This window comes from Centruroides sculpturatus, unplaced genomic scaffold, assembly GCF_000671375.1.
Source record: "Centruroides sculpturatus isolate CEXI.00-Female unplaced genomic scaffold, Cexi_2.0 scaffold1, whole genome shotgun sequence".
NCBI lineage: Eukaryota > Metazoa > Arthropoda > Arachnida > Scorpiones > Buthidae > Centruroides > Centruroides sculpturatus.
In genome coordinates this window covers 912,234-937,916 of record NW_019384326.1, presented here as the reverse complement: position 1 = coordinate 937,916, position 25,683 = coordinate 912,234, and the positions used below count along the sequence as shown (strand labels likewise).

The 25,683-nt window shown below is 30.6% G+C and overlaps 1 protein-coding gene across 3 annotated transcripts in view; it reads left to right on the top strand.

Moving 5' to 3' along the window:
• The window catches only part of LOC111627737 (regulation of nuclear pre-mRNA domain-containing protein 2-like), a 46,266-nt gene extending 20,861 nt beyond the window's left edge, over positions 1-25,405 (top strand). For 2 of the 3 annotated variants that reach the window (XM_023371372.1, XM_023371363.1), the window contains exons 2-10: positions 1,156-1,314; positions 7,631-7,760; positions 7,847-7,947; positions 12,694-12,743; positions 12,827-12,953; positions 14,666-14,841; positions 20,061-20,232; positions 20,306-20,485; positions 22,797-25,405. In XM_023371372.1, coding sequence (XP_023227140.1) covers positions 1,158-1,314; positions 7,631-7,760; positions 7,847-7,947; positions 12,694-12,743; positions 12,827-12,953; positions 14,666-14,841; positions 20,061-20,232; positions 20,306-20,485; positions 22,797-24,844 — 3,141 coding nt within the window. In that variant the 5' untranslated portion in view covers positions 1,156-1,157 and the 3' untranslated portion in view covers positions 24,845-25,405. Of the gene's footprint in view, positions 1-1,155; positions 1,315-2,605; positions 2,780-7,630; positions 7,761-7,846; positions 7,948-12,693; positions 12,744-12,826; positions 12,954-14,665; positions 14,842-20,060; positions 20,233-20,305; positions 20,486-22,796 lie in introns of those variants that run through there. The other variant, XM_023371380.1, reaches the window with a different exon arrangement.
• Positions 25,406-25,683: the final 278 nt, after the last annotated feature.

The window sequence follows — 25,683 nt, the reverse complement described above, 5'->3', positions numbered from 1 at the left end:
TAATTAAAAAATAATGCTGGGAAGTAAAGGTTGATGTACGAGTAGTTCATGATGTCTCAATAAAACTGTTATGACATGAACAAAAAGTTTGCAGTTTTAACAGTTTACATTGGTCAAAATTAATTCATTTTTGTTGCACTACATTGCATGCGATGATCCATTGTTCACTGTGCTCCTGTTTAAAATTAATTGGTTTATGTATATGTGTGTGTGTGTTTGTAGAGATGAAAAAATAGCAGAAAATATAAGGAATGATAATTCTTTTAAATATAAATCTATTTCAAGTAAGGAAAAGTGTGAATTCTCACATTTTCCTGCATTGGAATGTGTATACAAATGCTTGCACGGAGTCTCTCGGATGCCAGCACTTTTTTGAAAAGTATTTATGGACCAAAAAAATGTTTCAACTGTGTGTCATCCAGATTGAAAAATTAGGAAAATAGAAATCTTTTAGATTTGTGTATGTGTGTGTGTTTTTGTCTATTCTGTTTAATAGCTTAGGATGGAGTAAAGATTAAGAAACAAAATATGACATGGTAATTTGTATATAATGAGCATTGATGCTATTAAATTTTGGAATACAGAACTCAAGGGAATGGGGAGATAGGGGGGATCATGTATTGTGTCTTCAGCGGGGTCAGACTCAATGAAACATTTACTTATTACTGACATTTAAAATATTTTAAATGAGTGAAATTGTCTCGTGTCCCTACTCTAAAATTTTCTGCCTTTTTATAATAATTATTAATATAAAACATATTTTTTTTAATTAATGACATTTCATAACAAATGGCACTTTACACAATTTCCACTTTGAGCTAGCATTGTGGTCTTTTTCAAACTTATTTTTTTAAATAAGGATTTTTTTATTATAATTTAACAAAATTACTGCCTTTAAGCTTTTCTTATTACTGAAATTTTATATCATAGTATTAATTGAAACTTATTGGACTTCCTAATGGTCACCTTAACCTCCCGTTCAAGTGCTGGGAAAGTCAAGCAAGCGCCCTTGCCAGCATTATTTAGGTTACCGAATCATTGTTTGAGCATGAATTAGTTTTAAACAGTTTCAGAACAACTATTATTATTTATATTAAAGAAGAAAACAATTATAAATTAATACATATAAATATTTCATTATTTTTACTATTATAGCAATGGCAAGTTCTAAGTTAAATGAAGAGAAATTGGAGAAGAAATTTCAACTTGTCACAAATTCTCAAGATAGTATCCAAACATTGTCCTTATGGATATTATATCACAAGTCACAGCACAAGAAAATCGTTGACATATGGCTTAAAACATTAAAGAAATGTAAGTTATGTCTTTATTATGATTTATTATATTAATTATTAAATTTTATTAATGATGAAAATTATTAAATAGTATAAAAAGTATAATAATTTATTGCAAATTTCTTTGTTTTTATTTAAATTGATGGAATAAAGGTATATGTTTCCACATAGCAGGAAGCATTTCAGATTGCTCTCCATTACATAAAAATAAACATTGCACAATAAATATAACAGAAATTGCTTAATCGGAACAAATTACAAATGCGTTTACAAAATAATAACGTTTTGAAATTTCTATTAACTTTATTTCTCCAATTTTTTCACTCGCAGACAGTTATCTGCTTTCATGGCGATAAAGACGAAAAATTGAAATGCCAGCTAAACCTTAGTGTCAAAGAATAAATCATTGCATTAAATGCCATTATATTTTCAAATGCCAATATTTTTACCTGGTTTACACACCGCCATCAAAAAACTATGACTGAAGACCAGCGGCGGCCTTATCCATTGCGAGGCTCTGGGCGGCAGATCTTTGCGAGGCCCTTGTCCTTTGTGCAAAGTATGTGAATTGAAATAGTAGGCACTTATTAATATTAATATATACTGTACTATAAATTAAATTTATTTTATTGTTATAACTAATAGCCAAGGATAAAATAAAAAGTTTTAAATATCAACTTTTTTCTACTTGGTTGTTGCACGAGGCCCCTGCAAGAGCGAGTCCCCAGGCGATTGCCCTGCTCACCACCCCCTAAGGCCGCCACTGCTGAAGACAATAATGAAAAATCAACTCACCTTTGGTGGTACATTTAATAAATAAACAAACTAAATTTGTTGCCCACCAAGGGCTAAGCGGTTCTGTTCCCCAAACTCCGGGAGTTTGGTCATGGGTTTGCGCCTCATCAGGACAGGTTGGCCACGTGGAGTTTTCTGGGTTTTCTCCACATCTGTAATGCTTGAATAGGGAGGGGCTAGTTTAAAAAAGACCTTAAAAAGATTTTCCGGAAGGCATTCCCCTTAAGCAGATCACCCAAGTGTTGTAGACTTAACTAAACAATAAACTAAATGTGCTCAAATCAATTATAGCTTTAAAATATTATTTTTCTGGAAATTGTGTTATGTTTAGANAAATTTAAGTCCATTGAATTTTGTCGAAATACCTACATGTAAAATAATAGTCTCGCTATTGTTTTTTAAATATAGTTTTATTATCAAATATATCATCATTTTATATTATCATTTTATTGATAAACAATTTTGTTAAGTTTTTTATACTATTTTGATGATTAATACATATAAATATTTCATTATTTTTACTATTATAGCAATGGCAAGTTCTAAGTTAAATGAAGAGAAATTGGAGAAGAAATTTCAACTTGTCACAAATTCTCAAGATAGTATCCAAACATTGTCCTTATGGATATTATATCACAAGTCACAGCACAAGAAAATCGTTGACATATGGCTTAAAACATTAAAGAAATGTAAGTTATGTCTTTATTATGATTTATTATATTAATTATTAAATTTTATTAATGATGAAAATTATTAAATAGTATAAAAAGTATAATAATTTATTGCAAATTTCTTTGTTTTTATTTAAATTGATGGAATAAAGGTATGTGTTTCCACATAGCAGGAAGCATTTCAGATTGCTCTCCATTACATAAAAATAAACATTGCACAATAAATATAACAGAAATTGCTTAATCGGAACAAATTACAAATGCGTTTACAAAATAATAACGTTTTGAAATTTCTATTAACTTTATTTCTCCAATTTCTTCAGTCGCAGACAGTTAACTGCTTTCATGGTGATAAAGATGAAAAATTGAAATGCCAGCTAAACCTTAGTGTTGAAGAATAAATCATTGCGTTAAATGCCATTATATTTTCAAATGCCAATATTTTTACCTGGTTTACACACCGCTGTCAAAAAACTATGACTGAAGACAATAAAGAAAAATCAACTCACCTCCGGTGGTACATTTAATAAATAAATAAACTAAATTTGTGGCCCACCAAAGGCTAAGCGGTTCTGTTCCCCGAACTCCGGGAGTTTGGTCATGGGTTTGCACCTCATCAGGACAGGTTAGCCACGTGGAGTTTTCTGGGTTTTCTCCACATCTGTAATGCTTGAATAGGGAGGAGCTAATTTAAAAAAGACCTTAAAAAGATTTCCCGGAAGGCATTCCCCTTAGTCAGATCGCCCAAGTGTTGTAGACTTAACTAAACAATAAACTAAATGTGCTCAAATCAATTATAGCTTTAAAATATTATTTTTCTGGAAATTGTGTTATGTTTAGATGAATAAATAAACATTTTTTGCAACATAGCGTTATTAAAGTTGTCAAGTTGAAACTGAGGGAATGTAAAAATAATTTTATCACAAAAGGCTTCTAGTTGTAACAAATTATGTCATAGTGGATGTTAATTTGTTAGAAATTTACTATTCTGCTGTTAAGAATATTAGACATAATATAAAACAGTTTACAAGTTTAATATATGAGATTCTATTAGCTTAGTAGTTAAAGTATAGGAGCTCCCCTGCTTACAAACAATTTGATCTTATGTCTAAAATTGGGGTGTATTGAAATTGGTCTTTGGCCAGTAATAAAATTTTTAATAAATAATCAATGTCGATTTTATTTCTATCTTGTATCATTATCTTTTGTTTTAGTATGGATTCTGAAGTTCTGTTGCCACTCGTGAGAAGGCATTGAAGTTGGAAACATTGGAGTAACAGCATTTTTTGCTATTGTTTGCAATTTTTATGAAGTTTTATGATTAGTGCTTCAAAAATGCATTCAAAATGTAATAGTAAATCTAGCAGTGGAGATAAATGCAAGAAGTGTGGCTTGATTACCATGGAGACTAAACTGGATATTATAAAACTAAGTGTGTTAGGTGAGAAAAACTACATTTGAAACACCTGCTACTGCTGCAGCAGTAGCGAGTGGGTTAATGAGCTTAATGTATTCTAATAAGTATACTGAAGGATAAAACACTAACATTAAGTGGTTATTCTGTGTACAATTGTTAGTTAGTTACCAATTAATCCATACAAGGCAAATTTGCAACACTGCTTTGCCTTATTCTCATTGTTTTCATAAATTATATTTATCACTTGTATTTGAGAACTCAGTTCCCACAAATGCATTCCTATTCTTGAAATTTCTTTATTCTTTAAAATATTCAATTCTGTTCCTAGTTAACTTACATAAAACACCCAAACTCTTGCAGTAATGTTGAAAATTAACATAGAACAAGTGCTGTTTTGCATTTAAAAGATTTCAGAATCTGAAGATAGGTACATAAGATCTTCATAAATGTTAGATCTATAGTGTTAATTTTCCACATTACTGCTGGAGTTTGAGTGTTTTACATAAATCCTGCTCCTGTTTAATTGCAACAGTGATCTTTGTTTTTCTGACAAGGTTCAAAATCATTCTCCAAATGCAGTTTGTTATACTCTACGACTGTTATACCTGGAAGTGATTTTACTGATTTTTCTACAAGTGAAATCTTAATTTTTCTATTTATTCAGATTACATTACATTCTTTGTGCCCAGAAACCTTTTCTTTTTTTGTGTTGAACAGGTTTTCAGCTTGTAGCTCCACACCAAAGATTTTTTTCCATTTAGACAAGTTTCCTTTTTATTCAGGTTCCATTTTTAGGCAGGTTTTACTGTATTTTTTTATATGTTTAAACTGAAACTGATAGATAATGCTGTTCTATTTTGTCAGTTTTGAAAAACTTTTCTTCTGTTTATTAGCCTGTTGATGATGATAATATATATATTTATTTGTATATCTCGTGTTTTATTTATTCTTTCAAACACTAAATTAATCTTTAACATCAAAACACAGGGTTTGTAACTATATTTTTGGACGTAACATAATGACCTTACGCTATTGTGCAATGTGGTGAGAAAATTAGATTGAATGATCATTATTTGTACATGCAAGCAATATTTGATTGATAAGAAATGATAGAAAATGTTTTCTATATTAATCATAGTTGTTTTTGGCTTTGCTACCTATTTATATAGAAGTATAATATTAAATTTGGATGACTAGATGACCAAGCAGTTAAGGTGACAGCCTATTGTGCTGGAGAATCTAGGATGTAATTGTAAAAATCCCGGAAATTTTTTGGAGAATGGTCTGTCTGGATACATTGGGTCCCATCTCACCAACCGGCTGCCCCATTTTGAACCTGGTGAATCTTGTAATTGGCTTACTAAGAAAAAAGGCCCTCTTAGTGTCCACTTAGAGGAAAGAGTTTTAAAAAAAATATTAAGTATCTGTTTTATTGTAATTAAACATTAAAGTAAACATCCAAATTAAAAAAAAATCTAACAGAGATAAATGTATCAGTACCTATTTATTAATGATATATTGTTCCAATGTGGTTGCCATGGATGCAAGAGTGCAAATAAATTATGTATTTTCATTACAAGCGTGTAAAGTGATGTACGCTCTGTTGGCCATCTTTGCATGATATGTCATTAAAGTTTCATTTTCAATATTGTAGACTCAATTTATTATACTGTACTTGTGGCAAATATAACAGGAATCAATCACATTATCCACATGAGCGCCTACTTAGAAATGCTAATAAAATATGGAGGAGCTTTTTAAATTGAAAAATGGATGATTATCATCCACAACAATTACGAGTTTTGAATCTAGAATGTTTACAATATGTAATCAATGAGAAGAGTTTGTAACAAACAGTTTGCGATAGCATTTATATTGTTTAAATTTAAGGTTTTTCTTCCTGTTGTTCTCATGTTTTTGTGTTTCTTTATGAAATTTAATACTTTAATAATATTGTTATTACTAAAAAATTGTCATTTATGCTTTATTTTTCTGTCGGTTGAAAGAGAGAAATGCCTAATCGCTAGATTTTTGTGGTGATACTTTGGCTAATAGGATTGATTGGATTAACTGTAAATGTTGGTATCAATTTCCCACTATTTACAACCTTTTGTAACCTAAAGCATGACTGGTTATTTATTTTTTTAGTGTCTTTGTTACAAAACTAATACTAATTATGTAAGTTAGATATCTGCAATTATCCCTACCAGGCTGTGATAGGTGATGTATAAGTTTTCGCTTTTGTGTTTAGGACTCTAAGTGGCAAGGAAAATTGTAAATGAACACGATTCTCTGAGATGAGAAATGAACAAAATTGGGCAATTTAATTTAATCAAATGGACAAAAAGCAGACGAGAAACTGGCATCAGAATATGCTCAAATGAAATAATTTGATTTAAAACTTTTACTTTATTAAAATTGAACTAATAAGAGAAGGCCACAAATTGCTGTGTGTGCTTTTATCTTATAATAAAATGCTGTTTATTGTATAGATTTTGGTGCTCTTTACAAGCAGGTAAAGCTGTTTTCATGAATAGGCAATACACGAGGAAAAAACTTGAAAAGAAAGAGATCCATAATTAATAAGTAGTTTGCCAAACTGCGCATCTCTGGCATGTGGTCAGCCAAAATAGAGCATTTGAATACAAACATTATGTTACTTAAACTTATAAAGTAATGTTTGTATTTGAACATTCTGTTTTGGAATATGCAGCGTGTCATTTAATCTTTTGACAAGTAAAAATGGCATGGTACCATTTAATGTAAATATTCTTGCTTTTTGATGTAATCCAGGGCTGGCTAATTGTACAGCTTTACTACATCTTGTAGATTAAGTGATGAAACAGAGTCCAAGATCGAGTTTGAATTAGCATTGAAAATACATTTCGGACTCGTAGTCTCTCATTGTCCAAACAGCAAGTGTAGATTACTAAATTATTAATATTACAAAAAAATTATTTCTCTGTTACCTATCATTTAATGGTAAAAATTCTACCTTTGCATATTCTTTCACTAATTAAATACAAAAAGGTGGCACAAAATTTCACTATTAACGGCAGCACTCGCATTCATAGATAACAATACCTAATCTCAAAACCGAAAAAGTTGTTGCCTCATTAGTAAACAAAATAAAATTTTAAATACAAGTGTAGGACCGTAATGAACATCTCTGTACATAAAGCACTTCTGCACTTTTAAAAAGTGTGTCAGATTTTCTAATTGTGCTGTATGATGATGGAGGGTGAATTTCCAATTACCTCACGCAACTCCTAGCTAAGTAATTTGGCTTAAAGGTAGATGGTTAGGCTGTCCTCACATATTAAATTTAATAATTGGAAATAAATCTAGCCAAGATATAAACCAAACAATTCAGTGATTAATGACTTGCGTATTAATATTGGGTTTATTTAGTATATTTAATGTTGTAATTAAATATCATTTTCTTTAAACAGCAAAAGTTTCACACAGATTAGTTTTATTATACGTGGCAAATGACGTCATTCAGACATGCAAAAAGAAATCCGCTCCGCAATTTGCAGAAACTTTTGCAGAAATACTAGCTGAAGCTACGTTATTAATCAGGTATTTTTTATTATTGTAATCGGTTTAAAAATAAATATTAGTTTATTTTATTTTTTAAAATTTCTTAAATTCTTACATTAATAAAGAGATGAGAAGATTCGGCCGATGGTCGAACGTGTTTTTAACGTCTGGGATCAGAGGAGTGTTTACAGTTCGGAGTTCATTGACGAGCTGCGTGGAATTTTATGTAAGTACAATTAATCATTAGAAACTTATTTTTAATGGCAATATACTTAAATATTCAAAACTATTTTTATTTTTAAATCAATTTTTATTCATGTTTAAAATTTGCTGGAGAATAAAATATGAAGATGTGAATCTAGGCAAAAGTTTGTTTGTGTGATTAGTAATCTATAAATTTGATATAGACTTAACAGTTACATTTAGTAGAATACATGATGGTCCTTTAATCCTGCATTTTCCAAAGCTTCTTACCTTTCAGTGCCCTCTTATCTCAAGGAAGTAGTAGTGACCACTTTAGAAATCACTGCTTTAATCTAATAATTAATTATAATTAAATGACAAACATTTTTAATACAGGTAACCCCCGTATAACACGGTAGTTACGTTCCAAAAAATTGCCGTGTTATGCGAATTCGTGTTATACGAAACAAAGAACTAGTACGAAAAGGAGGGTTAGGTTCCAAAAATTAAAAAACATGCTATTATATTTTCATAATTAAGATAAATATCTTTATTAAAATTGTCTTAAGTGATACATATTAATATAAATTAAACAATGTCTTCTTCGTCATCACTAAAAGCACTATTAACCGAGAGCATTTTCTTTTTGGCAAGTTATCCTTATCCTCTGAGTATTTTTCTGAATTATCTTCAGATCCATGCTTTACCTTTTGCAAAAGGTATGTAATTTTAGATTGCTTGCTTTTAGTTAAAAGATCTTTATAAATTTCCTTATATGGTGCTAAGCACTTATATGAAGAATAAAGCAAGTATGGAATAAGGGAAAAACATCTGGCAACATCAGAAGCAGAAGCGTCGCGATCTGGCAACATTGAAACAAGTTTCGAGAAGGACCATGTGTATTGACAGAAGGAATTTTCATACTTAAGTATTAATAGTTCACGAAAATAATAATTTTCGTGAACTATTATTTCTTAAGTATGTAAAAATTTATTACATTTCACGTTGTACGAGGGTTTTACCCAATTCTCGAACCGTGTCAGAGTGAATCCGTGCTATAACAGTACCGTGTTATAGCACAGATATGGTACCAATTCTTGAACTGTGTTAGAGTGAATCTGTGCTATAGAAGTGCCATGTTATACGGGGTTACCTGTATATTTATTGGCTATCTTCAAGTTTAAAATATGGAATGTAGAACCCAATTAGTTTTTATGAAGTAGAATGTCATTTATGTAAATTCAGTTGAATGCACATCTACACTCGAATTAAAAGATTAAATTAAACTAATGTGCGGTAAACAAAATACAAGTTTTCTATCTTGTATTTTATTTGAAGATTAAGGAATTGAAGCTTGCAATTTAAAACTAAACTTTCTGATATTTTCATTTGGATATAAATTTGTGTTAGTTGAATTTATGCATGCAATACTTTAATTTGTAACCACTTATTCTGTAGAGAATCACACCTAAATGCAAAATTTCTAGCAAAGAAACATCTAAATTCAATATTCAAACATTTTCAGCCACTATTTTATTGGCCCTCTTTAGGAAAGGTGAAATGAAAAAACCATTCCATATATAGAATGTTTGCGATATGTCACAGCCTTTATTTGAACTTTTTTGAAACTTTTAAAATTAGAATACGGCTACATTCTATATATAGAACAATTTTTCGTTTTACTTATCCTGAAGATGGCCAATAAAGTAGTGGCCAAAAATGTTTGACTATTGTATGTTGTCGAATTTAGGTGTTTCAGGTTAACAACACTCGTTAATTTAGGTGTTTCTTTGCTGGAAATTTTGTATTTAGGTCTGATTCTTTACATGTACAGTTCCAGTTTTCTGGTAAAGTTGTTGTTTATTTGTTTCACTTATTCTGTTCTAGTTATTTGATTTATAGTCTTCAGCAGCTTTGATGGATGTTTTATTCTTTATCAGGATTTAAATGTAATTAAGGAATGCAAAATAATTAATTTAATGTAAATAAAATCTTAGCTTAAAGCAGAATTTTTATCCAAATATTTACTACAATTTAAGTAAATTGACTTATAGCATATATATATATGTTGCAGTCAAAACCAGTTTTTAGTTAGGATGCATTTTAACTAGTTGAAACTAGTTTATATTGGATTTCTTTGTTATAACTAGAATTTACTGCTAGTCAAAAATGAATTTGAGTTAAAACTAGTTTTAACTAGACAAAACCAGTTTTTACAAAATGGCTTAGTAAAAACTATTTCGATTGAGGTCAAAGTTCATTCAGCTAACACGTGATAACGCTTACAATCTCTAATTACAATAATAGCCAGTCAAGAAGACCCAGAAGCTGCAGCTAGTACAAATGCAGAACCTCAAATAATACCAGCTAGTGACGAAGATCCAGAATCTGTAGCTAATGCGAATCAACAGACCCAAATAATAGCAGCCAGAGAAAAAGCTCATCTAAACTTGGAATAACAGGCCCAGAGAATGAAATTGGCTTCGGATTCAATACACGCTCCTGTAGAAATCGGTGATAATATAATTATACCAATCACTGATGACGACAGAGGAAAAGCAGATCTCCGTAATATTATCGGAGTGATTCTTCAAAAGGATGAACAAGGTTTGCATAAATTTGGAATGAAATATAGGATACTTGATAAATTGTATTGCAAGTATGTATTGTTCAATTATGCCACTGTTTAATGTTGCTAACTATGCAGTTAATTCATTAATATTTTGAGATCTAATTATTATGAAAAAAAAATGTTTCCTTTTTTGGGCACAATTTACCATAATTATTATTAATCAAAGAATCAATTTAAAATAAGTATGAACCTATTTGAAAACTTAAATGTAGTTGATCAGGTCAGAATTCGACATGTCCAGAGAAAAATTCTTGTTACTAGAAGGAGTGCCAGAGACAAATGTATCTTTAAGAACTGCTGCCAGGAGAGCAGCCTTAGGAACAGGCCAAGGATTTGTTCACTGTTTGTGTAAGAAGGTGTGTATATCAAAGATGTGCTTTTGTAAGAAAAAAGGCAACTTGTGTAACTTGAAATGACATGCTAGTTTGCCTTGCAATAACAAGTAATGTAGACTTAATTTTTATATTTATGTTCCTTTATTGAATGATTATTTTTGTATGACTTTAATTAATATTACTGATGTTGTTTTAGTGTTAATATTGCTGACATGGCTCTGTGATTTTCCTTAAAAATGTTCCTATAGTGTATGATTAATTTCGTATCGCTTTAATTAATATTAATAACAGATGTATGACCAATATTTTCAATAAATATTGTATTAAATAATACAAATGTTTTAATCCCAATCATGACTTTATTTATTTCCCCCAAACATATTTATGTAGCTAAAATTAGTTTTAACTAATGTTCAAAGTTAAAACTAGTTTTATCTAAAATCCAAACATGTACTGTACAGCAGTAAATTCTAGTTATAAATAGGAAATTCTAGATGTAACAAAGACATCCAGTATATATACATATACATATATATATATATATATATATATAACACTTGAGTTATTAATATTTACATAAGATAAATTGAATTTGTTTTAATAATATCATATTTCAAAATTCATATAACATATAGAATGCTACCATTTTGAATTGGTGCATTATAATTTCACATGTGCACCTCATGTCTAATGGCACATATATGACCAATACTCAAATTCGTCCTACGCTCACTACAGCATATCTGTTGTCATTTCTCCCACAGCATCCACAATTCTGCAGCTCTTGCAGATTACCCACGTTGCACAATGATGAGTTGAGTCCAGCTTTGTGAACTACAGAACAGAAAATGCCTCCTCTGTTATGGAGTAGCCATTTTCAGTTACAGCACTTCCTAGAGGTTGTAGACATGACATTTGAATGCAGACCAAAGATGAATCGTGAACGGTTACTCTATCGGTTGGTGTACGTCGCATACTTTTCAGATAATAATTAACATAATTATAGTAATTTAAAATGGTAAATTTATATCGGAAGACTCTGTGTGTATAATTATTGATTATTGATTATATTTTAAATAAATGTTTTTGATCTGCTTAACAAACATTTACAGTTAAGTATCCAGTTCAGTTTGTATCAGTGAGTGCTCTTATTTCATTAATGATATAAAAAAATTCATTAAAAGTATAAAAAAGTATTAAGAAACTTAAATTGCCAAATTATTTTGAACTGTAGTAATGCTAATCTTAATTAATTGATATTGAAATTTGATTCAGTTGTAGACAGTGATGATGATGATGATGATGCTGCCATCTTATATAAGCATTAATAATAATAATAATAATAAATTAATTTTGAATTTAATTAAATTGGAAAATTTTCTCAGAATTATGGAAGAAAGCTTGCAGACAGTTGCATAGTAAGTCTAAATTAATATAAACCGAAGCTACATATTAATTTCAACAAGCATGTATTTTTGTGTTTGAGTTGTACTCCTGACCGATCTCATTCTTCAGAATTTTATAAATGATTTAATTAAATTTAAAATTAATTTCTTATTATTAATGTTTATACAGAATGGCAGTAATTAACTCAAATTTTGATATTAATTAAAGTTAGCATTAATATAGCCCAAAATAACCTAGCAATTTATGCTGTCTTCGTGAAGTTTGGCAATCTAAAGTAGTTTATGGATTGTTTTGATATAAAATATCTTTTGAACTGTCTAAATGCTTTGTGGATCTTACAGAAAATAGTGTAATTTAATTATATTTTACAATAATTATTAAAGAAATTAATTTATGTATATTATCTGTTCTACAGCTAATCCTAAAGTTCAATCTGTATCTCACAAATTTGTCGCTGAGTTCAAGGTACGTTAATTTATATACTCGATGTAACCATTTTGTTATTTATAACTTTAAACTTACAAACACTTTTCTATAATTCTAAAAAGCCTCAAAAAGTAATGGAAAAGATAAGGAAAATTAAGAAAATAGAACTGGAAAGTGTTACCAAATTATCTGCCTGCAGCTCATCTAAACTCGACTGTTCTTCATCTGATATAATTTACCAACTAAAAGGTATTTTTTAATTTAATTTAATTTTTTTTAATAAAAAGAGACAGTCATTTCCAAAAAAATTTTTTTTTGGAAACGACTGTGTAAAAAAAATAAATAAAAATAATAAAAAAAAAGGTATTTTTTAAATTTATTCTTTAAAACATGTTTATTCTAAGATAGTTAATCGTATTTTAATTTGAGGAAACAGCAGCCATTCATTCAGAAATAACAGATATAGAATAATTCATAATGTTTCAGACTGGAGATAGCTTTCGGACAACTCACTCTTCCACATGTAGTGCTTTGAAACATTTAAATCACTTTTCATGTGCCAAATTTGTTCTTTTATACCTTTTTGGCAATTGCATGTGGTGCTTTTTCTCAGTTTTAGTTTGATTAACTTCAAAGTCATTTGTGAAAATTAATTTTATTTTCTATTTTTTTGCTTAGTTTACACTCTTAACATTTTAAATAATGTTTTATCCATTGTAACACATTTACTATAGAAAAAATAAAGTTTTCTTGCTGTATTATGATATATTAGGCACCTTTTGTACAATCTAGTTTGAAACTGTAACAGTGGCAAGCCATAGTGCCATATGTAAGCATTGTAGGGCTAACCATGTTTACTCATGGTGACTGTGCATACAATATTTTTTATATTTTCAATTTGTTTGCTCATTTGTGATGGACCACAGAGAAAAAAATGCCATGTAACCATATTTATTATTATAAAGACGAAAAACATCAAAGAATTTATTGGATTCATCCAGTAAATATAGAGACAAGTATGAAGGGAATGGGAACATTTTCTGCCTTATCTCAAGTTTTTAATTGCACTAGATTTTTGCTTATCAAGCCATTTCTTACACGTGCAGGGTGCCTGATTAGCAAGTGTACCAAAATTTGTGAGTGTATTTACACCTAAAAGCAGCGAATGACATGATTCATTACCTTTCAGTATCTAATTTTTGGAGGCAGGTGGGAAAATTATAGTGCATGCTGACATGAAACTTGAGTAAGCAGGAAAATGAGATGTGTGATGTGTTAACATTTTAATGGAAATGGAAGAAAAAGGTAATTGTGCTGAGGAGGGGTATGCTGGATTATTAAGGGTTGGATTAGCAAGTGTGTAATGTACTTTCATACATCTGTGCAACATTTGATGAATTATTGCATTATTTGCACTTTACTCATCAAAATTCTAAAATAAGAGATTCAATTCCACTGATTTACTGTTAAAATTTGAGGTATATATTCTTCCCTCAGAACAGGTCTTTCTTGAATTAAATTAGTGATTCAGCATCTACTTCATAATTCACTTTGTTTTAATTGACAGAAAAGTTAATGTATGTTACAGGAGGTAGGCACCAAGAAATTGTGAAAAGAGTGTTTGAAGGAGGGTATGGACATAGTAATATTAACTGTATATAGCAAATAACATTGTGTTACAGTGGCATAAACTGCCACATAGGTTATTCTGCCATGACCATATTGTGTAAAAGGTTCCATAGAAATCATCAGTTGACAGCAATTTATGGTGCCATGGCTATTCATGGCCACAGTTTCAAACCAAATTGTATGAAAGGTGTATTATATGGTAAATCTTCCCCTTAAAATTTGTATGGACTGTAAACAATTTAAAGAAAATTTTAAAAGGTAAGATTAGAATTAATTTAACTTAATATAATGTGTTTGATAATTTTAATATTATTTTATTCATTTCATAATAGATAGGACGCATGGGCAGCAAATTGTTCACGAATTTGATGAAGCTGTTCGTTGTCTCCAAGAATATATTCAAATTGTAGAAAAAGAACTTTACGAAAGAACACAATTGATTGAACTTTTGGAGAAAGGAGAAACATTTTATAATGCGCAGAATGGTGAAGTGAAAGTAGTTGCAAATGTAAGAAATCTTTAAAGTCTGTATCATTTTTGACAGTTTTATTATAGTTTTTGTACTAAGTTTATTATTTATACATGTAGAATTTTATTACCTTAAACATTTTATAATAATAATGTTATTCTTGAGAATAGAAAAACATTTTTATTTTATCTAATAAAATAAAACTGTATCCTGCTCGTCAACTTGCTCACATACTCAATGACACCAATGTTTCAGCAAAAGCAGACTTCTTACAGAAAAACAAAGTGATATTGCTTAAGAAGGATGTTGGTTATGTTACAGGAAAACTCCAAATTCAAAAAGAATAAAATGTCGTGTGCGCTACGAGGTGTAGAAGTTTGGTCCTCGATACCACAGTGTCCGAGCGGTCGATTAATTTAACTGGATAACATTATTAATTATCTGTTTATTTTTAAAGGTGTGAATTAGTTTTTTTTTTGTTCTCCATTAAATTACAGCAGTTTCCTTTCTCTTACTGTTGATTATTGTTTCTTAAATTGTTTACAATTAATTTATAATATGCTCTTAAGAGGCTGACAGAAATTAAGCTGACTCAAATGTAGAAAATTACAAAGAAATTTAAGCTAGAGATAGGTTTGTTTAAAGATTCTAAAGACATTCTGTGATATAAACTAGAATATTTTGTCAGTTTCATGTCCTTTTTTTTAAGGTTTTAGTAAGTATGTAATAATTTATACATGAAAGTTGCTTTTTTTCTAACTTTTTAATGAAAGTTTGCTCATTAACACAGAATGTTTCATTGTCCTATTATAGAAATGAAAGAGTGGTGTCAAATTGATACAAATGCATAAACTATTTCAATTAACTGATTTTATTTCTAGTTAATACTTTGAGTATTATTTATTTATTATTAATTTTAAATGTTTATGAAAGCAAAAAGTAATATATTATCTTTATAATATGTTTAAGTAAAGAAATTGAGTAGTAAAATAAAAATTAAACTATGTTTAGTTGAATAAACTAAATGATTTTAGATTTTTTGAAAGGTTCATGATATTTTAAGAGCATAAATGTGTGCTTATAAATAAAAAAGCAGTCAATTTATTCAATTAGATTAGCATTTTTAATGTTCCTTTAACTTTTTCTTCAGCTCCCTTCCGTTCATTTTGACTACTCGTTAGAAGGACAATGGTCTGAACATTTAAAACTATTAAAGTTTAACATTTCTGATTTAAAAAGTGATGTGACACATCCAAATATTTTTTATTTAATACAGTAGAACCTCGAAAACTCGGCTCTCGATAACCCGGCACTCCGGATAACTCGGCCACACCCTGGCAGGGCAAAAAAATCCTTAGTTAATTAATTTTCATTATAGATAGCTTTATAAAAGTATAAAAGCTCTCATAAAGTATTTTTATGAGGTCTGTCTTATCAGGTAAATTACTGTACACAGTGTATTCATTAATTTTCATTTTCATGTAGTAAAGGCTCTATGCCTTCATAAAGGACGTACTTTTCCTTTGTTTAAGGGTATTTGAGCAGTTTATTCTCTGTTGTATTCTCCAGCAAACAATACATACAAGTACAGTACACTCTTTTCTGAGGAAACACGCATACTTATCCTTTTTTTAACCCCATTCCCGATAACTCGGCATTTTCACAAACTCGGCCACCCTTCGGTCCACATTAGGCTGAGTTTTCGAGGTTCTACTGTATTAGAATTACATTTTCCAAACATTTCCAATTTGAAACTGGAAAATGTAACCTGGACTTTTAATTTTGTTTTATTTATTCTTAATTGAATCAACAGTTTTTAAATTTGTTAAATTTTGATTTATTGGAGAATGAACTCTTTCAAAATTGTACCAAAGGTCTACCAAAGAATTCAAATGTTGCAGTTCAATGAGCGTGTTCAAATTCTTTGTAAGACCCAAAAATAAGAATTTAATTTAAAAAATTAAAAAGTCCAAAAAATACTTAAAGTTCTCTTTTAAACTAAAGAGTTAAAATTATTCAGTTTTTCCCAACTTCAAAGAAACTCAAAACTCACAAGTGGAAAGAATTGAATTCAACAATCACTTCTTAATTTATTAAACTTTTTTACCATATGCATTTCACTTTACAGCCTCATCAGTGGTTATTTCATTTAACATTATCTGTGCTTTTATATTCTATTAACCTATTCCGGCATGCATCTATGTCGACTCCCGTATTCAAATTAATGGTATTTGCATAATTTTTAATACAATAGTGTTCCACAATATGTCTTATAAATACATTTTCTATTTTATACAATATTATTATGTTATTATGGTTAATAGTACAGGTTTTATTACTATAATGTTGATACCAGGGAGATTTTATTCTTTTCAGTCATATAGTCGCTTCATGCTCTTTCAATCTTATTCCGAGTTTTCTTCCTGTCTCGCCAATGTAAACCTTTTTATCTGTTCATGTGCAGTGAAATTTATAAACGACTCCGGCCACATCCAAAGGATTCTTTTTAATTGTAGTACTTCCTTTATTAATTAAATAAATACTTTTACTAAATATTTTACTTTGTTTTTCTATCAAATTCACTGGGTGGTTACCTAAGAAATATTTATATTTTTCATACAGGAAATTTAATAAATACATTATCAATTTTTCTATTTTTAACATTATATCTATTATTAATATAGAGGTTGTGCCATTTATATATAAGTTGCCGTGGGTAGTCATTTAACAAATATTTCTTAAAAATGTTTTTAACCTCAATATCTATATATTTTTGTAAAGATGTTCTATTATATATTTTCTGTGATTCCATAAGAAATACATTTCATTTAATTTTTTCAGGACAGTATGATCTATAGTTGATTACCTTATTGATATTACAAAGTCTTTTCATACTTACGGAACAATACTTTTTCTTTTTGTCTCGTTATTATGACATCCAAGTATTTAATCTCATTATGTATCTCATCTTCGTAAGTAAATTTGATGTTTTTGTTCAAAGTATTCGCATAACTTTCAATGTTCCGTGCTGTAGTAATATCAGAATCATATAAAATTAGTATGTCATCTACATACCTTGCATAGAAGACAATATCTTTGAATTGGAAGATTTTTTCATCAATTGAGATCATACAAATTTCAGCCAACTTCAGGCTCACCACCAATCCCATTGCTATTCCATCCTTCTGATGACAGTACTCTGTTGAAACTGCAAAATAGTTATTTTCAAAGGTAAAATTTATAAAATCCAAAATGTGTTCTGGTAAATTAAATCTGCTTAGATTTTTTATAATAAAATCCAGATGTATTGAAGGTTACATTGACTTCACATCTAAACTAACTAATCTGAAAGAATCTTTAATTTGGCCATATAATAGTCTTGAGATTAATTGATCGGTATTTTTAACACTATATTTGGAATATGGTATACATTGTAAATAATCTTTAATATAATGTTCTAAATAATACATTACAGTATACCTAAAATCAACCAATGGTCTATAATGCCTACCTACTTTATGGGTTTTAAGTCTGATACTGAGTTGAGGGGTTTGTACATTACTGAAATCTCCTATTTTCTTATATTCTTGAATTGAAAGTTCTTGTTTATGTATTTTTATCAACTTACTTAGTTTCTTCTTGATTTCTTCTAAAGGATTGCCAGATAATAATTCATATTCCTCCGTAGAAACTATTCGTTCTTTCTCTGATTGTAAATCTAAATTATTAATTATTATAAGGGCATGAGACTTAGTTTAAAAGAGAACTTTAAGTATTTTTTGAACTTTTTAATTTTTTAAAATTAAAAATAACCAATCCCATTGTTTTTATTTATTTTTTATATAAGAATTTAAGTTACTACTATTATAAAGTGAAGACGGGGCAAAAACCCAAAAGCACTGGTGATATTTAGAAAATCCATATTAAATCTATTCTTCAATAAAGCATAGTTCGAGAGAGGTTTTAACTTTAAATTGGAAATGCTTGAGCATATTAATGTAACTTATAATTCAGAGGTGGGCAAGTTTACTCAGCAAAATTATGTTCTACATGTGTAAGCAACATGCATCAAGTTTGTAAAAGAAAATTATAGAGCCACAGCTAAGATCTAGAAGAGCTACGATGCGGCGGTTTAATCACTGTGGTGATATTAAACTGCCACAAAAATGTTCAACATTGGGTATTTGAATTTCTAACTGGTGGAAAGAAATTTGAAAATGAAGTTAAAAACACTTTGAAAACATTAATCCTAAGAAGTAGATTAAGGAGATTTTTATTTGCATGTTTTTGTGTTTTAAAAAGTTGTTTCGAGGAGTTATTTGCTATTGCTAAATTGCTATTTAGGTTTATATTTTCGAGATTTTAGATTCTTACGAGGAAGATATCATCAAAGTTAAATCTATTTATCCATAAAATAATAGTCTTGATAAAGATATTTTAATAAGCGAAATGTTTAAAAGTTTGCACAGGGTGTTTCCCTCGAATATACTCGATTTGAATTGGCTGTAAAAGATAATGGCTTAAGATAGACAAAAGAAACAAGTGCTGTCTGGCACAAACACTGGAAAAAATACAGGTTGTGCACTGATATGCCAAGTTAAAACCTGTTGATAGTATGTAAAGACAATTTAGATGAGTGTTTAACCCTGTTGAACCAACTGCTAAAACATAAAGAAATGGTATGATATATTTTTAGCTGTTGGAAGTATGTTAAAGAAACACAATGGTGGCCGTAGAGTATAAGAGGAGATGGTGGAAAAGTTCGAGCTTCATTTGAAAAAAGTCCCCATAAGTCACTCAGACAAGATTTGCGAGTGTTACAAATTCTGACAATGACACTGCACCAAACTGTGCATTGTCAACATCATTGCAATCATCACCAGTGTGACAGTAAAACAATGTATATGGCAGATGATTCTCTACAGTCTTGATGTTGTCACTGTGACTACTGGAGTGCGCAAAGAGATGTGAAGATTTATTTCAATGATATTTGGTGGGTTTTCCTTTCAGACAAAACCTGTTTTTAAGTTAAATCTTTAATAGTTGATATTTCACAGGAAAATCAAATTGGGTACATTTGAGGGGAGCATCCTGTATATCTGTCATTCTTATGGTTGTATGCAGTCTATTTTAAACTTAAAAAATTGTAAAGAGAACTTTTTTATTTATAATTTGTTAACAATATACTTAAGTAGTCATTTTTTTTAATGTAAACTTTACTTCGTCCTATTTATAATAGATAATTTTCATACATTTAGGCCTACAGAACATTTAGTGGCCGAGTAAAGAATCAGAAGAAGAAATTAGATGAATTAATTTCAACAATACCTAGCCCTGTTCCATCACCCTGTCCGGATGCACCCTCGCCTACTAACAGTGATGAAGGACCATTACTGTCTCCCTTGCTTGAAAGTAAATCCAAGTTTGAAGGTATTGCTAGTTTATTTTAAAAGAAACTAACAGTGATTTATATTAAACCTAAATATCACTTTTGTTTGTTTAGATGAAGAACCTCCAGAAGAAAAACCAGTGAAAGTTCCCATTCAAGAAACTAAATCTCCTAAACAACCACCAATCGAAATCGTTCTGCCGCAGAATAAGCAGTTGCAGTTGCCAAAACAAACCATGACACCACCACTTGTGGCAAAGCAGTCTCCTCGACCAGGTGGTCTAGAAGAATCTGGTAATATATTTTTTTTATTCACATTATTCACAAGGCCATAGTAATGAATGAACGGGTATTGGATTATATTGGAATATAAAGCATTCCACTTGCATCGAGCCAGTCCTGTTATTGCATATCAACATTACACTGGTATTTTAAAAGGCAAAATTTTTCACAACTCTTTAATAGAGATTAGGTTGCTTTTTAAAACATTGCTATCTTCATTTGTGTAGATCAGTTGTTCTTAAACAGTGTTCTGCAAACCTGCCTTGAGTATTCTACAAAAAGATTTTGAAGTTTTTTTTATTGAAAATTTATTTCAACATACTGTAATATATTACCATATTTATAGATAATTCCATGTTTCTATTTTATTTGATAAATTAAAATTTATTAGTTTATTGCTTCATTGTTTTTTGAAAATAGTAAACATGGAATTGCTTATCAAGTTTTGAATATATTGATGCTAATGCCCCATATAATAAAACTTGGAAAGGTTGAGAATCACTGATGTAGATGACAATGAGTCATTTGGGAAATGATTTCTGGATACTTGTTAATAATTTTCATTAACAATTCTCTCAGATGGAAATTTGAATGGAACAATTAATATTATATAGAATACTATAATAGCTCTCTTTCAATTGTACTTAAAATTTTATTTTAAATGTTAAACTTTCTTGTAATTAATTTCCACTAGAGTGTGTCTCCAGCTTTAATATAACCAAATCTTTAGAAGCATTTTAGTTGTGAATGATAACATGCTAATTAAAATTGTTTAAATTAAGATGAGAATTTGATTTATTTGTTTGTGAGACTAATTTCTAAGAGGAAAATCTAATTACCTATAACTGGCCATAAGATGATATTGTAAATAATAATATTTACAATATCAAATACAGTCGACCCCCCTATAACGCGGTAGATACGTTCCACTTTATAAGAATTTCGTGTTGTAGGAATCCTTAAATACATGAGCCAATCACATCCCGGCACGTGTGCAGTTTACAGACTATGGCTGTTTGAAAGGTTTTCTTCCATAAAATTAATTGATTCTAGACTAATTTGACTCAACATTTCCAAAACACGTGTAATTTTTTGGGAATAATCCGTATAAACTATGCTATAAACAAAAAATTGTAGGATTACTTACCGAGTGTGCACCATTCGATGACGCCATTGCTTAAGCTTGTTTTCGTCACAGAGCAGTGCACCAAACAGCAGGCGTGTTTTCTGATAAGTTATTTTTCTGCGAAAAATTCGTTGAACTTTGGAGACATCATTAATAGAAATCATTTTTATGGCCGTTGAATAAGAAATGTTTCTTTCACAAGAAATGTATAAAATTACAGTACTGTATTAGACTTACAGTACCTAATTTATATACTGTACAGACGATAGTAAACTCAACTTACCCGCCTAAACTCTGTAGCGTGTAAGTAGTTCGGCTGCTTGTCCACTATTGGTCCAGATTCGACCAATCCTGTCACGACACGAGTTGGCGATGACGTTTTACTGCATTTTACGAGTCTCTTTTAGTGTCTTTATACGAATCTGCATTATATGAACCCGTGTTATCGGGGGGTCTACTGTATTGAATTTACTGTTAGTGCTTTTTAACTTTTTTCTGCTCTGTGAGTACTAGAGGACTTTTATTTATATATTTTTTGAGGACTGCAATGCAGATGGCCATTTAGTGATGTACCAAATGCATTTAACATATTCAGGATGGACTGTTTGTGAAAAATTTCTGAGATTTTTTGCTCACATTTGATTTCTGGTTCGTCCTTAGGATGATGCCTTTATTTCCTCGGCCAGTTGTGTGTGTGTTGTTGAATTGGGATTTAAAAGAGCGAAGATGGGGCTCGAGTCACTCAAAGACGTGAGGCCCGTGCCTTTCTGAAAGCCAAAAAGAATTTATATAAGTAATTATTAATAAAATATACTACTATTGTCTCATGTTATTTTATGTAATAGACAAAATTTTGGGAGAGAGTGTCAATACATTTGAATTTTTTATTTATATTTTTTTGTGAGATGAAACAGTGAAAATACCACTCCACATAAATATACAGTACAAAATTTTATTGTTCTCAGATTTTTTAAGATCCCCTTTGCAGTTGTGACCCACAATTTAAGAAGCCCTGGGTTAGAACAATAATATTTTGGAATTTATTTTCATTTATCAATTACAAAAACTTCCTTGCCACGTACTGTAAATTTACAGATAAATTTGATTCTAATAGTATATCTAATAAAATCTATATTTGATTTCTTTATAAACTTTATTATTGTATTACAAAATTTTCTTTTTTATTTCATAATATAGCATCAGGAATGACATCTTGGATTGGAACATTCAATACTAATAATCCGACATTTACCAAAACCTTCAGTTTGGATCCCAGAATATCACAAAACAGTAGTCTCGAGACTCGTCTTTCAAGTCTTATGGAAAACATTCCTAATCTACCAACAATATTTAAGAGTTCGGTATTCGAAAATCAGACCCCGAGCACTGGAAGCACTCCCGTTCGTGTGGACCTTTCCAATATTAATTCACCGGCTAGGCAGATGCCGTCTTATCGTGAAAATCAATCTGATATTGGGGAACTGGGCACACCCGTCAACGATGAGAACCGAAGGGATGCAACTCCGGTTGAGGATGAGGATACGAGATTTTCTGGTAGTAATGCCTTACCTCAGGTAGTTTCGGTAGTTTCTAGTCTTACGAGTGATGATTTGCATCAGAGTCTTTTGAAAAGTTTGACTCATCTTCAGCAAATATCGGCAGTGAATCCGCCGACAAGTAATATTCCTCCAATGATTTCTGAATCATACAGTATGGGAATGTCAAATGCTCGGCCAAATATGGGTGGCGGTTATCCACAAACTCTCCCGCCAATGCATAAAAATTCACCCCCTAATTCTCCATTATACATGAAGTCGATGCCAAACAAACAGCTGTTTAGTACTACTGACAGAAATAATTCATCCAATATTTACACTTCTAAAAATATGCCTTTTCCAACACACCCTATGCAACAACCAAAAATTGCCTCCACTCCTTTATTTAACAAAACTGAATCTGTGACTGGTATATTCAGCAAAGCAGAGTCGACACCTAGTATTTTTAGTAAAACAGATTCAGGATCAATGATCTTCAGCAAAGCAGAACCCACAACAGTATCCTACAATAAAACAGATCCTGCACCGATATCATACAAAACAGAACCGTCACCAATGATGTTTAGTAAATCAGAGTCGGCACCACTCATGTATAATAAAACTGATTCAACCTCTGTTATGTTCAGTAAATCAGAATCGACACCATCTAGTTATCCATTTGCATCTGGAGATACAGACGAAAGATATATGCATGCTTCGCCTAAAGTGGATCACGACAGATATTTACACACTTCACCTAAACAGGAGCAAAATGTTTCACAGTCAGATTTCAATGCTGAAGAAGAAAATTTGGAACCGATGGATATGGATATTGGTGAATCAGATGAAGAAGATAATTCGGTTCCTACCATTCAAGAATCTTTACCTCAGACTAATGTCGATATTGATTTAAGAGTCCCGCCTCCGAGTCAAATAATGTCTAGTTCATCCACATCTTGGTCGAGTAATATTCATACAAATGTCAGTAATATCACAACCATACCGATTTCTTCAAATTCCTCTAAAAGTGATCATGATATTTCCTCGAAATCCAATTCTCAACCGGTTGAATCTCTTCCTTCACAGTGTGCACCAATTCAAAGTATAAAAAGTTTGGCCGACAAGCCTGTAGGAAGTTATGATATATTTGAGAAAAATATTTCTGACGTGCCTCCTATAGAGACAAAAAGTTATAATGATGAAGACATGAGACAGGATAATAGAAACTTTCCAGATCGAATCCAAAATGACGAGAATAAAGTTTCTATATCTCAGGCTCAACCTGTTAATAAAACTGAAGTGAATTACTTTTCAGAAGATTATGATGATAGACAGACTAATGTTGAAAACAATGCAGCACAACCTAAAGTCGATGTACCATTAGATGGTAACAGAATACAAACTGTTCAGTCAGTTCGAGTCGATAACAGTGAATGGGATTGGAATAAAGAACTCTGGGAACAGAGGCCATCTCCTCCCACTTCGAACAGACGAAGAGGACAATCATTTTACGACCGGAGATTTCCCTCTCCCAGTTATCAGCAAAGATTTCCGCAAGATCCGTATCATCCATCATACCATCCTAGAAATCAGTGGAACTCTCACGATTCTGACTATCGTCGTCACTACAATCCTCCACCTTTCAATCCTCGTTTTCCACCACCAATTGCTGGCATGAGAGGAAACTTTCCACCACGATATCCAATGTGAATCATCACTGTGTTTGTCTGCATCATCACCGTTCTCGTAACATTGCATTGATCGGTAATGCACATCCGGTTAACTCTTTACATAGAACGTGCTACATAAAATGATCAACTTTATCAAATATTTTAGCATATACAAATGTGAAAAATTACGGATGACCATCTTGCATCATACGGTTAGCATCGTGCAAAATCGAACAACATTTGTATCAGTAATTTTAGGATCCGAATCAGACCTACCGGTAAGTAGCGTGCCATCATTTTAACATTAGGTCAAGACAAAGGAAAACGAATTTAAAACACTGGATGGCATCTTTTATTGCATGAATGAACTTTGTTTTATTTTTTCGTTACTGCAGCTGAGAATTACATGGATCCAAAATTATTTTGACGGCTTTTATTTCATCACAAAATCAAATGAATGGATTTAGTGGAGATTGTCATGATACCAGAATGAACTATCACACAATTTATCCATTTCCATTGTTTAGTAATGCTAGTATTGTATTTTGAATTGTGAGATATTTACATATTAAAAAATAAATCTGTACATCAGAAATACAAATTATCTGTCTGTTTAACTGCTTTGATGACACTTTTAAATAGTTACTTCACACATTTTTTCAGTACCAATATACTGATGTATAAAATTAATTGGAAGAACTTAAAGATGTCAAATGGGTTCTATCACCATAAGGCAAAAGGCTCTATCTCCAATAAATATTGAAGATTAATCTAGCATAAAAAATGTTCTGTAATTATTACAGAACATTTCTTGTGCTAGATGTTGAGTGGTTCTAAGGTTCCAAAGGTGGTTGGGTGGTATAGTAGAGCTCTAAGGTT